Below are 13,950 nucleotides of genomic sequence, written 5' to 3' on the forward strand. Positions count from 1 at the left end.
TATCCCTACACAGCCATTCCAGTTTTACAACCACATACTTCTGAAATAGAAAACAGTGATTGAAACTTGTTCAAACAAATCCTGACACTAATACATTCCATCATGTCTGATGGAGGATGTATAGACAAGCTATCAAAATCATGAACAGGTGGCAATTCTGCACCTGATCAACACACAATAGGTGAAGAAAAAGTTAGAATGGAAGATGAAACAAAGGTTGAAATCTTTTTTGTGTGTTCGTTTATAAAAGGAGCTTCCAAGAATCCACTTCATCTGAGCAAACCCTCCAAAAACACCAGCATCTTCCTTTCTAAATGTGTATTTTCCAGATAAGAAATATGTACTTCCATCACCCTCCACTCTCTTAATTCTTGAAAAAAGTGTAACTTGTGGGCTTTACAATGTGAATTGGAATAATAGGTTTTTAATTTACTATTTTTTTTCCTGTGTGAAGTGTAGGCATAGGAAATATGTTGTTCTGACAGACAATTTGTTTCCCTGGTTTAAAAAAAAAAAAAAACAGAGCAAAAACAAAAACAACCCGCCCCCCAAAAAACCTAACAGAACACAATCCCCATCAATTTGCAGTCACTGGACAGACGGATTCCAGCCACTGCTCCACTTGTTTGGTTTAAAGAAACAGAAGTCTGCATGTGGCTATTGCTTCTCGGCATAAAAGAGCATGTCCTCCCTTTTATATCTGTTTTCCTTAGCTCCATTGCTGCAGTCATTTCCACTTTAAATGTAAGAGTTTCAATAGGCACTTCAGTGGAATTAAGAAAAATCTACCAATCTTCCACCATGATGCCAGAAAGCTATCCTTCTTTCTCTGCTGTTGTACCAATAAATTTTAGCTAATAGGCCTGAGATTGTCTCAGTGAATCTCCAAAGGAATAATAAAAAAATAAAATTCAACCAACAACAAGAACAAAAAAGTCAGTCAAGGATTATCCTTCCCCTGACAAATAGGTAAACCAAGATTGATGGTATGATAAATATAGGAACTGGCTGGAAGCAGCTGCTGTCTCTTATAAGTCAAAGGATTTGTGTCCTATAAAGCTAGTTTATTTTAAAATTTGTTGTGGGCTTCCTTTTCCTCCACTTCTCCAGCTAAGTGACTTTATCAGGATTATAACTTTCTTCTTCTCCAAACAGCTCTGCTAAGACTTTAAAACGTGGTCCCCAGTCACTCAGATAGTCATAATCCTGGTCTGCCTCTGTGGTAAGTGAATCTATAGAACTGAGAGATTCGGCGACAGAGCCATTTCCTTCATAAGCATATGTCGCTAGTGAGTCATAAGGGGGAGCTGAGGGATCCCCATCATTTTCTCTCAGCCTTTGATTTATGAAATCTCTGATATTGGTGTTGTCCTCTGTGGGTGGTCGTGGCCGAGGCAGGCAGAGTGCATCAGGCTTTATATCCCTCCGTATTTTGTTATCCTCAATTGCTTTTGGATTCCTCAGGGCCCCAATATCGAAGGCCTGGGTGTCCTCTTCACCACCTCCTTCATCATCATAATGGATGACATTGTCTCGGATGTCTTCTTTGGAGGTCATGAGGGTGTCTTTTTTCTTCTGCCGTCTCAGCGCTACGTACAAAACCACAATGACTAAGACAAGAGGAGAATGGTAAATGAAACATGGAAACAGCCTTGCTTTCTGCCAATAAAACATACAGCATAATTTTCTGTTAAAATATAATAAGCTGTATAAATCTATCCATGAACAAGACTACCCTGTCTAAGGTGCAACAGAAGCTTACCAAAGTCAACTCTGCTGGCTCCCTCCCTCTCGGCAGAGGATGGGAAAAGTACTTTTACTGTTTTCCCAGAAGTATCCCACCACCCCATACTTACATAATGCATTTATACATCAGTGAGTTATTTTTCAACCCCCAAATGCCCCTAAGGCAATTTAAAATTGCAATTAATATTTTTTTGAACACACGCATAACACACACACACCAATATTTTTTAAAAATGGACACATACACAGTTGAAAAACTTGGAAACAGCATGTTTCCAAGTAAGATAGGGGTAGAATCTTAAAAATAGAGTGCAATGCTAATATATTTATGGCATTAATATATATTTAGGGCATTAATTCTATGCATGTTTAAATGGAACCCTGCCCCCTCCATCACTTTCAGCATGGCTGACTGGGGTATAATGGGAGTTGTAGAGCTTTTAGCTGTCTAAACATTCATTCTCTGGATTGCATCCTTCATGTGGAACAAAAAGAGTCATGTGGAACAAAAACATTTTAATATTCCACCTAAAACTGAGCAAAGAAGGGGCCAGTCCAGGCTCTCTTGAGAGAGTTCTGTTGACTGTGACAGCAATGACGATTTATCCTGAATTTCTGTCAACCTTGCTTCTCTCGCTAGGGAGACATGTAGAAAGGAATCTGAAGAGGATCTTAAATTAAGGGAAAATTCATATGGGAGGAACAGCTTTTAATAATATCCCGGATCCAAGCCATTTCAAGCTCAGTAGGTAAGCATGACACCTTGAATTGTGTGCAGAAACAGAGTGGCAGTAACATAGTCAAAAAAGTGTAATTTGCAATTTCCACTTCTTTTGCAAGTGTAATCTGTATTTTGCACTAGCTGTAGTTTCCAAACAAAATGGGTGGTGATGAAATTATGTATCACTGTGGGTAAATACAGGAGTGGGGGAACCAAAATGCTAATACCAGAGGCATATAGTCCCAGGGAGTTTCTTCATAATCAGGAGGAAAATAACTTGAGGTTAAAATAAATACCACCCTCACACACAAAAACAAAAACACACACACACACAAACCAAACAAACCTGGGAGAAGCAGAAGCCAGGTCAGAGGGACTTGAGTGCCTAGAATTTAATAGCTCGGTAAATCGCTCCATATTAAATCAGGCATTTAGTTCTGAAATATTCTCTCTCTCTCTGTCTCCCCCATCCATCCCCAGCCCCCGTCAGCACCTCATCTTTCTCAGGTACACTGTTTCTTCTCTTCTAGGTATCACTTTATTTAATTTGGCTGGTGCAAATGGGTGAGGATTTTCTTTCAGTTTTATTTATTTATTTTTTATTTTATTTTATTTATTTTTTTCCATATTCAGTATGGAAAAGACTTGTGCTATATTATTATTATTTAAACGAATGCATGAGAAATCAAAAACAGACAATCATTGTTCCTGGCCCTTGCTCAGGGCATACTGGGGAAAAAGAAAATATAGGCTTTTATAGATTCATGTCTTCCCTGGCATACACCCAGAATACTCTGTTTTTTCATACAAATGTTAATGTAGATTTTTAAAATCTACCCATTTTTCAAGCACAATATTCTTTTCCCTCCCAAAGTGCATCACAATCTCAAAAAAGCATAGGCTTTAACCACCACTCTGCCTTCAGGAACAGCTAGGAAATACATACTGGATAAATATTGGGAAAAATACAAAAATGAATTTCTCATACATCCCCAACCAGTGTATAGGTCTGATTTGGAGAAGCTTCCCAGCACAACCTGGCATGAGATTCAGCCTCCCTTCACCTTTGCGACATTCTGCCATGGCCTGATTGAGAGCAACTGGCACCAAACATGATGCATCAGTGAGACTTGTTTTCTGTAAAAGGAGGGATACCAACCTAGGAGGATAACAATGCACAGCAAGATTGCAATCAAAGCCCCTGTGCTGAGTCCAACAGGTAGAAAAATGGCTTCGACATTGCAAGACAGGATAGTGCCATCAGAGTCACATCTGCACACCCGAATTGTCAATGTATTTGTACTGCTTTGGATGGGGTAGCTGCTGTCTTCGATCACAACTGGAAGGAAATAGAGCTCCTGCTGCTGACGACTGTATCCACTTCTCCTAGCCACAATTCCAGCAGTGTTGTCTGGAAAACAAGTCAAGATAACATTATTGTGTTCTTCCAAAGCATCATGGTTTAGCAATGGTAAAGCAGGCATCGTGATCATCATCATCTCTATACCACCCAGTAGTTGAAGCAGTCTGGGCAGTTTGCAACAGCAGTGAAAAGGCAGGAAACCTCTAATTTGACATGAGTGTGGCAGCTTACATGTAGCTGCCGCAGGGCTTTGGACATCTGAATCTCCTCCTCTCTCTCCCTTTCCTGCGAATTAATACAAAATATGTGACCTGTGGCATCATCAGATTGCAAGGCTCCACAGCAGCCAATGAGGGGGAGTGGGGTTTGGGAAATTCATCAACACGCCGTGCATTCTGTATTACTATCCAGTAAGTGGGAGGGCAAAGGAAGTGACATAGAGCTTCTTGTTAGAGCCTTGCATGTGCCTCAACTCAGCTTCCAGAATTACTGAGGCACTTTCTGGGTCCCACCACTGCCAAAATGGTTACATTCTCTTCAGCTGTAGCTTCTTTCACCTTCCCTGGGCAAATGATAATTACTGTAGTTCTTGTATTTCAATCTGGTCCAGTTTGACAGCAGGCTTGTCAGAGCAGACAAAAAAAGGGAGAAGAGGGGCAAAAATGGGAGGTATCACATTAGCAGGGCACGTTATCTCTTTCCCGTGTCTGCTTTCTTGTTTTCCCTCTGTTCTGCTTGGATGCCCTTCAGCTGCTATTATTTTCATGCTGTTCTCCACTGGGAAGGGAAATATGGCTTTCTTGTTTTGCCAGGTAGCACTAGAGACACCTTGAAAAAGGTAGGGAAACTTCCCCAACCCTGTACCTGTTCAGAAGAGATGATTAGGAAAAGTCCCACCAGAAATCAAACTAGACACTTGATACTATTACACATTTGCCAGCAATTTTTGATTAATGTGAGCAGAGGCCCCCATAAGTAGTGTTTTCTCATTTTTCCCAGTAGGAGCTGGCTTATCGCAGCTTTCTCCAGAATCAAAGAAATCCATCAAAGAAGGAAACTGATGTAAAGATTAAAAGGATTATGCAGGAAGCAAGATTAGAAACCAATTTGCTGGCAGGTTTGATTGGGGTTGCCTGGAGCACTCGCTCCTGCTCAGCTCTCTCTTCAGCATTCACTAGTTCACAGGATCTCCCTCAACATTACATGTGTCTCCCTATTGGATGTTTTAGGGGAGAGGTTCGCTTCCCTCTTTGAATGCTGTTGCAAAAGAAGTGAAAGATGAAGTGGCCCAGCTTGTTTCCTTGAAGACAAGCCCAGTTCTCACTAAAATTATCCGTTACTGAATACCTGATGGAAAACTATTTGAGTGAGAGGGGAACTAAATAGTAATCATCATGACAGTTACTCTTGTACAGTTTGCAACCCAGTAAGGTTAGTAGAATGCATCTAAGTAGGGATAGGTGAGAAATTTGTCCTTTCAAGGTTTTGTTTTTAAATGTTTTTATCCAATGTGCCCTTCCTGAGACTTTAAGCGATGCCAAGGCAGAGTTTTAAATTGAAATCCATGTTTTTCAAGACTTGGGGAAAATGCACACAAAATGTGCTTTGTAGGAAACTGTTTGCAAAATGCATATGTTTGAGAAATGTTTACCCAGAATTGCATCACAGAAATGTAAAATACTTGGGAAAATGTGTACTTTTAAAAACATGCAAAAATGTGTAGATTATGAACAATATGCCATAAGTGCTATTTTTCCTACTAATGTTTGTGAAGATTTATGAGCAGCAAACACAGAGGGCATTGGATTGCACCCTGCATTAACTTTTCATCCCACTTCAACCTTATAATCCAGGTGGTAATTTGTTGTATGCTATCCAGGAACTATCAGATTCACAGAAATATTTTCTGTTTTGCTTGCTTGGTTACCCTATTTGTTCTGCAGCTCAAAAGACACAGTTTACCTTACAGAATGATAAAAAACTCAAGGCAGTCTCCTTAGCTTTCAGCTTTAAAGCCACAGAAGGGATGGGGAGGGAAAATCTGAGACATCTCTTCATAAAGTTACACTTCCTGTTGAAACCAACTGCCTTTCAGGTATTGCCAGGGGCAGATGAGGGAGAAGAACAACCCAAGGGAACTGATCTTGCTTCATTAGAATTGGTGCATCCTCATAAAATGACCACAAGAGCGAAGAAATATTAGATTATGATTTCAGACTTAGAGCATCCTGCATGACTAAGGGTGAAATCCTATGCAAGTTAAGTTTGAAAAAATCCTAACAGCTTTCATGGCTGGCTAGGGAATGCTAGGAGTTTGTTTACATATTTCCATTCCACCCCTTTTCCTTCCAACAAATGCAAGGAAGCTTGCATAATTCTCCTCCTTCCAAACAACAACCTTCGGAGGTAGGTTGGGCTGAGAGTCTGTGATTGGTTCAAAATCATTCAATGAGTCCCATGACTGAATGGAGACTAGAAAGTAAGTAACTATATGAACTTGAGCTCATAGTACACGAGGGCAATTATAATCTTATAGAATTGATTGAAAGATGGTGGGATGACTCACATGACTGGAACTCTACAACTGATGGATAAAACCTGTTTAAGAAAAATAGAAAGGACAAAAAGGGAGGTGGAGTTGCACAATATGTAGGACACATGTGGAGAAATACAAGAAGAGGAATTTAGTAGCTCCATTGAGAGCATCTGGATTAATTTTAAGGGAAAAAAAATAAGAAAAACAAAGTTATTGGCATCTATTACTGACCACCCAGTCAAAAAGAGGACAAGGATTCAACCTTCAAAAAGCAACTTGCCACCATTTCCAAAAAAAGCGATATAATCATCATGGCGGGGGGGGGGTGTCAATTTCTGCTATATGATGGGAGACAATTTCTGCCAAATATGGCCCCTCCGAGAGATTCCTAACATGCATTGTCGACAGCTTCTTCTAGCAGAAGGTAGAGGAAGGAACAAAAGGATCAGCTATGCTTGATTTAATATTAACTAACTGGGGTGGCCTGGTAGACAAAATAGCAGTCATGGAAACTCTGGGGGAAAGTGACCATGTGATACTTGAATTCTCAATTATACAGGAAACAAAGGTTAACTGTAGGTTAAAAGGTTAATACATATCCCGGACTTCAAGAAAACAAACTTTGACAAACTCAGAACAATGATAACCGAAATGCCATGGCAACTCACTCTGAAGGGAAAGAGGGGTGGGAAATCTAGAAAAAGAAGATTCTCCAAGCACAAGTATGAACAGTCATCAAGGAAAAGGTGTAGAAGAAAATGGAGGAAGCCCACATGCCTCCACATCAAGTTAAGTGATAACCTGACAGTGGGAAAAAACATGTACAGGAAGTGGAAGCAGGGCCAGGCCACAAAGGAAGAATATAAACAAATGGCAAGGAATTGCAGGGATGGCGTAAGGAAGGATAAAGCAGGAAATGAACTGAGAACGCTGTCAGGGGGACTTCCAGGGGAATGGCGACTTGAAGAACAGCTGCTTCTGCCTTATCTCATTTTGGAAGATAAAATTGTCCTTGAGAGGAAAATCCACCTCTCTAATTGACAGGTGAGATTTAAGGCTCTTCATCTGCATCTCTGATTACAGCAAGATGGCAAGATAAAGTAATCTGGAATAGTTATAAAATTGCTCCCCCACATTTAATCCTTTACTTTCTCTATTTCTTCCCACATTATTTTTATTTTTTACCTTTTCTTTTTACATCCTAACATTTTTTTTTTTTTTTGTCAAGGGAGTAATACTGCTGCAACTTAGACTCTCAAGGCCTATTTGTTTGCATATTTTGAAAGAACTCTGAAACAGATGATCTTTTGTTGATGGATGGTGTCTCATTTGCAAAGCTGTTTAATGTACCTATTTTAAAACTAAGAATTAAACTAACCTCGGCAAAAGAATATTAGCTGGGGGGATGCCTGTGCTCATTTTCTGGCTTTTGAATTGAGATGAAGGACAATGGCTCTTTCTGGATAGCTCAGATGTAAGGCTGTGATTTCAGATTTCAAGGCATTTCTGTTTACCTACTTGGACAAGGACTTTGAAAGGGGTATTCCCTTAACGTCTTTGTTTGAATTCTAATAAGACCTTAATTTGGACTTTATAAACTGACCTTGTCTGAAGTTCGGTGCGACAGAAGAGACAGTGTCTCCCTCTTCCATTGTCATTTTCCGATGGTGTTGCTGGTTGCTCAAGCTGTATGATTTTTCTGTTGTTGTTTTGGATCTGATCTATATATGATTTGCTACAAGGAACAATTATATCTCCCTGATAGGACTGGGCAAGACTGTTATTTTTCTGGCCTGGTCCTCCTCCCTTCCTTTGACCATGGGCGGTAGAGAACAAAGAACAAAGAGAATAAGCCTGACGCAGTATGAGAAGATCATTAGTGTCTCCTGTTGGACTTTGAGGAGATTGGAAGTTAAAGCCCTCTGCTATGAAAGTCTGAATGCTTTGCTTAACAAATAAATCTAAAATAATATTTTAATAGAGATAGAATGGGATTAATAATTCTAACATTGCTAGAAGGCTGACTAATTGACTCTATTTACTTCCATTTCTTTTCCTTTTTTCTCTTTTTTCTCTCTCTTCTCTTTCTTTTCTTTTTTTTTCTTTTTCCTTATTTTCTTGATCTCCTCCTCCCTTAGTCCTTCTGTTCTAAGCTGTAGTCTTAAATTGTGAATATATTTACAGTTATGAAGAAATGTAAAAGGCGGGTGTGTGGAGGAGCAGAGAAGAGTAGAGAACTAATGCAAGAAGGAAATCGGAATTGGATGAAGGAAAATGGATGATAAATTTGAAAAGAGATAAATGTTTAAGCTCCTTCAAGGATAGGCTAGACGTGCTCATGGTAGGCATGTTGTGAGTGGAGCTGGCTAGAGCCAGGAGTCAGACTAGGGCCCGGGAGGCCCCTTGTGACTCGCTCTGTTTCTCTGCTTCTATTAGAGGCAAAATGAAGAATATGGTTTTTTTTTAATATAGTCTTGGAGAGCCTTCCAAAGACTATGTTAGAATTATTTGGCTCTTTGATAATTGTGACAAGAATCGCAGTTGCTTCTGGATGGAAATTGTTGGAGCCCCCAACAATTGAAGAATGAAGGAATGGATTGGCGGAGTATTGTTGCAATGGACAAGTTGACTAATTGTGCGGGCAGAAGATTGTTAGAGGAAAGTGGAATTTTTCCCGTGCCTAGAATGTTTAGTGGGATTTGAGGAGTTTAGAAAAGGAAAGGAAGCTGTAGAGGATTTGAATTGATTGGAGGATCTGTTATGGTATAGAGCAGGGGACCTCAAACTTTTTCAACAGGGGGCCAGTTGAAAGGTGCCTGCAATGGGCGCAGGCCGCCAAGGTGGTACAGGTGGGGGGCGCGGGCCGGGGTAGAGGGGGCACATGCACAGGTGCAGCAAGGCAGGGGCAGGCACGCGCAGAGATCATTTTCACCTGGCTTATCGTTCAACTTTCTGATAAGCACCATATAACTCAATTTTTCCGACATTTTATTTGTAGTCATATAAATACAGTAAACCCCTATTATTATTATTATTATTATTATTATTATTATTATTATTACATTTCAGCATCATGGTTCAGCGTTTGTGGCTTCAGTCTTTCACGGGATTTTTCTCCAAGCGAATCCAAGCCAATCTCCTTGAGAGTAAGCCAGTGACTTGCCATGTGGTGGCTTACTCGCAAGGAGAGCGTTTCCTCAGAGTTTGGACTCACTCGGAGAAAACAATCTCTGTGCACACACACCCCTGTCTTGCCACGCCCATGCGCCTGGCCCCGAGCCTGGCCTGCACCTCCCACCCACACCGCCTTGGTGGCCAGTGCCCATTGCCGGCACCAAATTTGTCATTTTTCACAATTCATGGGTGCTTTAGGAATGCAACCCCCACAAATTTCAGGGGACTACTGTATATCCATGATGCCGAAAAAGCAATTAACATGTTACAAATCCTTCAACATCCTTTCTATGGTCTTCCTCTATTCCAGAAGTGGACAATCTATAGCCCCCCTGATGTTTGGCCTACAACTCCTAAAAACCCTCTCCATTGGCTATGCTGGCTAAAGGTGTAGGACAAAACACATTGAGTGTCACAAGTTGCCCACTTCTGCTTTAGGTCCAGCTCCCACCACAATATTTCATAAATTTCTCACAATCAACTAGGGTTGAAAAAGCCTCTTGAGGACAAATCCTATAACTCCAAACCACTTTCCATGAATTATTACAAAACTTAGGCTATTGTTTTGGCAGGAATAGCTGATGAGATCTTCATTTGTATTTTTGTCCCCTACTTTCTTGAATCAGAACATTTCTCCATAATATTCTGCTACTAGTGGGGAACTCAGCATCTCTCTGTGTGTACAGTGGCAAAACTTTGTATAGAAATCATGGCTCTCATCACTGTTGTCCAGTCTCTAAAAAAAACCTACGCATTGGAACAGTACTCTTGTTCTTTCTCTTACACACATAGAAGGTTGAAGGCATGAGGTTTTCAGCACAAAATAATTGAGACCATTATCACCTGAAGTAGAAAAATAAAATAAATAAATAGTCTTACTTCTGAAATCATGGACTGTGAAATTTGGCTTTGTAGAAACCTCAGGTGACAGGCGAAAGGAGAATCTTTGCCCGGCAGCTGACAAATCTTTGTCAGCTGCACCAACAGTCTGAATTACCTGAAATCACAATGGAATAAAGCTTGAGCATGCTGCTCTGATTAAAAATGAAAAGCTTAATACAATCTTCCAATAACAGGAAAAGTAGACAGTGTTGAGTTATATAACACATGATGGAAGATGACCCATGCCTAATGGGACTTCTCCACCATCATCATCATCATCATCATCATCATCATCATCATCATCATCACCACCACCACCACCACCACCACAAGAAGGTAAAATTACACATTAGTTGAAAATAAAAAAGCAATGGAAATGCACAATACTATCATCCACCCACCCACCCACCCACCGTCTGTTTATCCATCTACAAGACAAAAAAATAGCTTTGGATGTCCTATTATGACATGAGACATATGATAAAAGCAGAGATTGGAAGAAATCTCAGCAGTTTTACTTGCATGTCTTCCAAAGTAATAAACTAAAAAAAGAAACCTAAAGACAATACAGTCTGCAGACTTTGAAACCTCTGTAGCTACTGGGACATACGGAATTCATTATGAATAACGGTAACAATGGGCACCAACTCAGATGGTTTTAAAAGATATTAGAGAAATTCATACAGTATAAGGCTGCAAACGATAACCAATCATGATGACTATATATATTATAGTCAAGAGGCACTATGCCTCTACATACCAATCACTAGAGAACTTGAATGGGAGATCTAGTACATTCATATTCTGCTGGTGGTCTTCACATAAGCATCTTGCAGGCTACTATGGGACAGAATGCTGGACTATTAGCAGTGCTCTTTTTTATTTTTATCTCTGGCTTCATTTAATGGAGATGCGCATTGACTAGCTATTGGCTCAGCTACTGAGATGAAGTTTAGACAGTGGACTCTAACGGAATGTTTGCAAACATCAAACAATGGTCAGCTCAAAATCCCCAGGGATGGATGGGACTATGCGTTGCTCATAAGATGAGAAGTGCTGACACTGGGAAACCCAGCACATTGGGCTTAAAGGACTCCCTGCATACTGCCAGCCTGATAACAGGAAGTACACTGAGGTCTCCCCCCCGCCCCTCCTCCATGGATTGCCATCTCTAATACTAGTTGCAGTTTGTGCATAACAAACAAACAAACCTAAAGGAACTTGAGCAAGTCACACTATTTAAACAATTTGGTTTTTTAATAGGTAAAGGTAAAGGTTTCCCCTTGACATTAAGTCCAGTCATGCCTGACTCTAGGGGGTGGTGCTCATCTCCATTTCCTAGCCGAGGGAGCCAGAGTTTGTCCGCAGACAGTCTCCATGGTCATGTGGCCGGCATGACTGAACACCAAAGTGCACAGAACGCTGTTACCTGCCCACCAAAGTGGTACCTTTTTATCTACTTGCATTTGCATGCTTTCAAACTGCAAGGTTGTCAGGAGCTGGGACAGAGCAATGGGAACTCACTCCATTGTGCAGATTCGAACCGACAACCTTTCGATCTACCAGCCCAGCAGCACAGCAGTTTAAACCACTGTGCTACCTGCAGTCCCTGGTTTGTTAATATTTATGCATAAATCATGTAAGTTGCATACTTTGCATAAACTGGTATCCAGAAAAGCACACCTGCTAATCCAGGTCTGAAAAACATGTGGTAATTGAATGATTTGCATAAGATTGATGCAATGATGTGCAAATTGGCACCTCAAGATTATGTGGTCATTGAAAATTGTGTAAGGACCACGTTCTTTTCTGGTAACACTGATTTACATAAATCCTGTGTGTGTGTGTGTGTGTGTGTGTGTGTGTGTGTGTATGTGTGTGTATTTAAAGTGCAAATTATAGCCTATGTTAGAAAAGTCCATAAACTGGCTCAACTCACACCATACTGAACTGGAGAGTGCAGAGCTGATAAACTGGAATCTAGGGGATCCAAATCATGAACATTCATTGGATTTTTCATCCCCTCCCACCTACCTAGGCTACCTAGAGAAGTCTAGGTAGGACAAAACCTGTATGGCACCACCTGCACCCCCAGGACAACCTGGTCTTCAGCATCAGATGCTGTTTGTTTGCATACATAGTCTTCAAAATTCCCAGATTGTGGTGATCCAGATTGGGTTTTTAGGTGGGCCTGATTAATTGTATGAATCTGGGATTCTGCATTCATGTTGCATCGACTTGGTGCAGTAAATTTGCTGTAGCATGTATCATATGTGTTAAAGGAGCTAATGTCGTAATATGGACATATGTCACAGAAGCAACTTTCATGGACAATTATTTCAAAACAGTTACTAAGAAATTGTTGTGGCTGCAAGTCACATCTCCTTTGGGTCAACATTTGAACAAGGTAAGGAAAAGAAAATGATATTCCCTGGGGCCTTGGAACCCTGTAATTGATTCTGGAAAGCTTACAGAGAGGACTATATAGAACAGTATAACCAGCCAAATTTGTTAGCCTTTATGACCACTGAGCAACAACTCAAGAAAAGTAGAGTCCTGGGGAGTACTTAATGAGGAAAAGGGAGAAAAATGCTAGACAAGCTAGTGAGGGCAAGCTGAATTTATGTCTGTCATATACTCCGTGATTATATTTCAGTCTGCTAAGATTTTACCCACCTTGGCAAGAAATTGATGCCTTTTACGAACCTTATTCCTAAGTAAGGAACTTGCAGTTTTACTGCCTAACTTCAGTGGATCCCCAGAGGCCAACTGTGCTGGTGGTTGAATGCATCTTTTGGAAAGTCACAGTTAATTTGTAGAACTGTCACACTACCATCCATTCAGTTGCCCAATGTACAAGTAATACATTTGTCTAATACAAAAGGAAATAACTTGGCAACCACCAAGAAAAATCTCACCTACCTACAATGTAATACAGCCCATTAGGCATTTGGTATAAGTTTTAGCTTGGAAGTCCTGAACAGAAGGATCACTGAACCTTCGATGGACACATAGCTATGGGAGTGGGTTTAATTTGGTGGGTCACAGTGTATGCATACCTGATTAAAAAAATAAAAAGAACCGGTTCAAGCTGTCGTGGTATTACAAATAATGGTGCAAGTTATAAGCAAGGATGTGGAGATTATGCTTGGGGAAGCATGGCCAGACACTTGTGCATTAGACCCATTTCTATCTTGCCTGATAAGAGTTGCCAGAGGAGGTCTGGCCCATTGGATGGTGGACAATGTAAACCCTTCTGTAAAAGTGAGTCATCTAAAAGAAGATTTTGTAAGACCTTTGCTCCAGAACCCCATCACTTTACATCTGAGCCTTAGAAGAAATGATGGTAACCTTACTCCAGACTTTCTTTACTGAAGATTATTTCTAATCTGGGCTCAGGTCTGGCCTGGGGAAAGAAATAGCCATGTTCATTTTTGTAGCAGACCTATCTAAATAATTGGACAGTGAACATGCATCCCTGCTGGTTCTGCTGGATCTTTCAGTGGAATTTGAATAGATTTTTATGTA

The 13,950-nt window shown here is 40.5% G+C and overlaps 1 protein-coding gene across 1 annotated transcript in view; it reads right to left on the reverse strand.

Annotated features, from left to right (window-relative positions):
• Positions 1–687: 687 nt before the first annotated feature.
• The window catches only part of CDH12 (cadherin 12), a 109,414-nt gene continuing 96,151 nt past the window's right edge, over positions 688–13,950 (reverse strand). Inside the window, exons 10-12 of the mRNA XM_044426267.1 lie at positions 10,420–10,537; positions 3,627–3,878; positions 688–1,610 (exon numbers count right to left, since the gene is read on the reverse strand). Of these exons, the coding sequence (XP_044282202.1) occupies positions 1,111–1,610; positions 3,627–3,878; positions 10,420–10,537 (870 nt within the window). The 3' untranslated portion in view covers positions 688–1,110. The remainder of the gene's footprint in view (positions 1,611–3,626; positions 3,879–10,419; positions 10,538–13,950) is intronic.

The sequence above is a fragment of the Varanus komodoensis genome, unplaced genomic scaffold (assembly GCF_004798865.1).
Source record: "Varanus komodoensis strain SLA01 unplaced genomic scaffold, ASM479886v1 scaffold17, whole genome shotgun sequence".
NCBI classification, from domain to species: domain Eukaryota; kingdom Metazoa; phylum Chordata; class Lepidosauria; order Squamata; family Varanidae; genus Varanus; species Varanus komodoensis.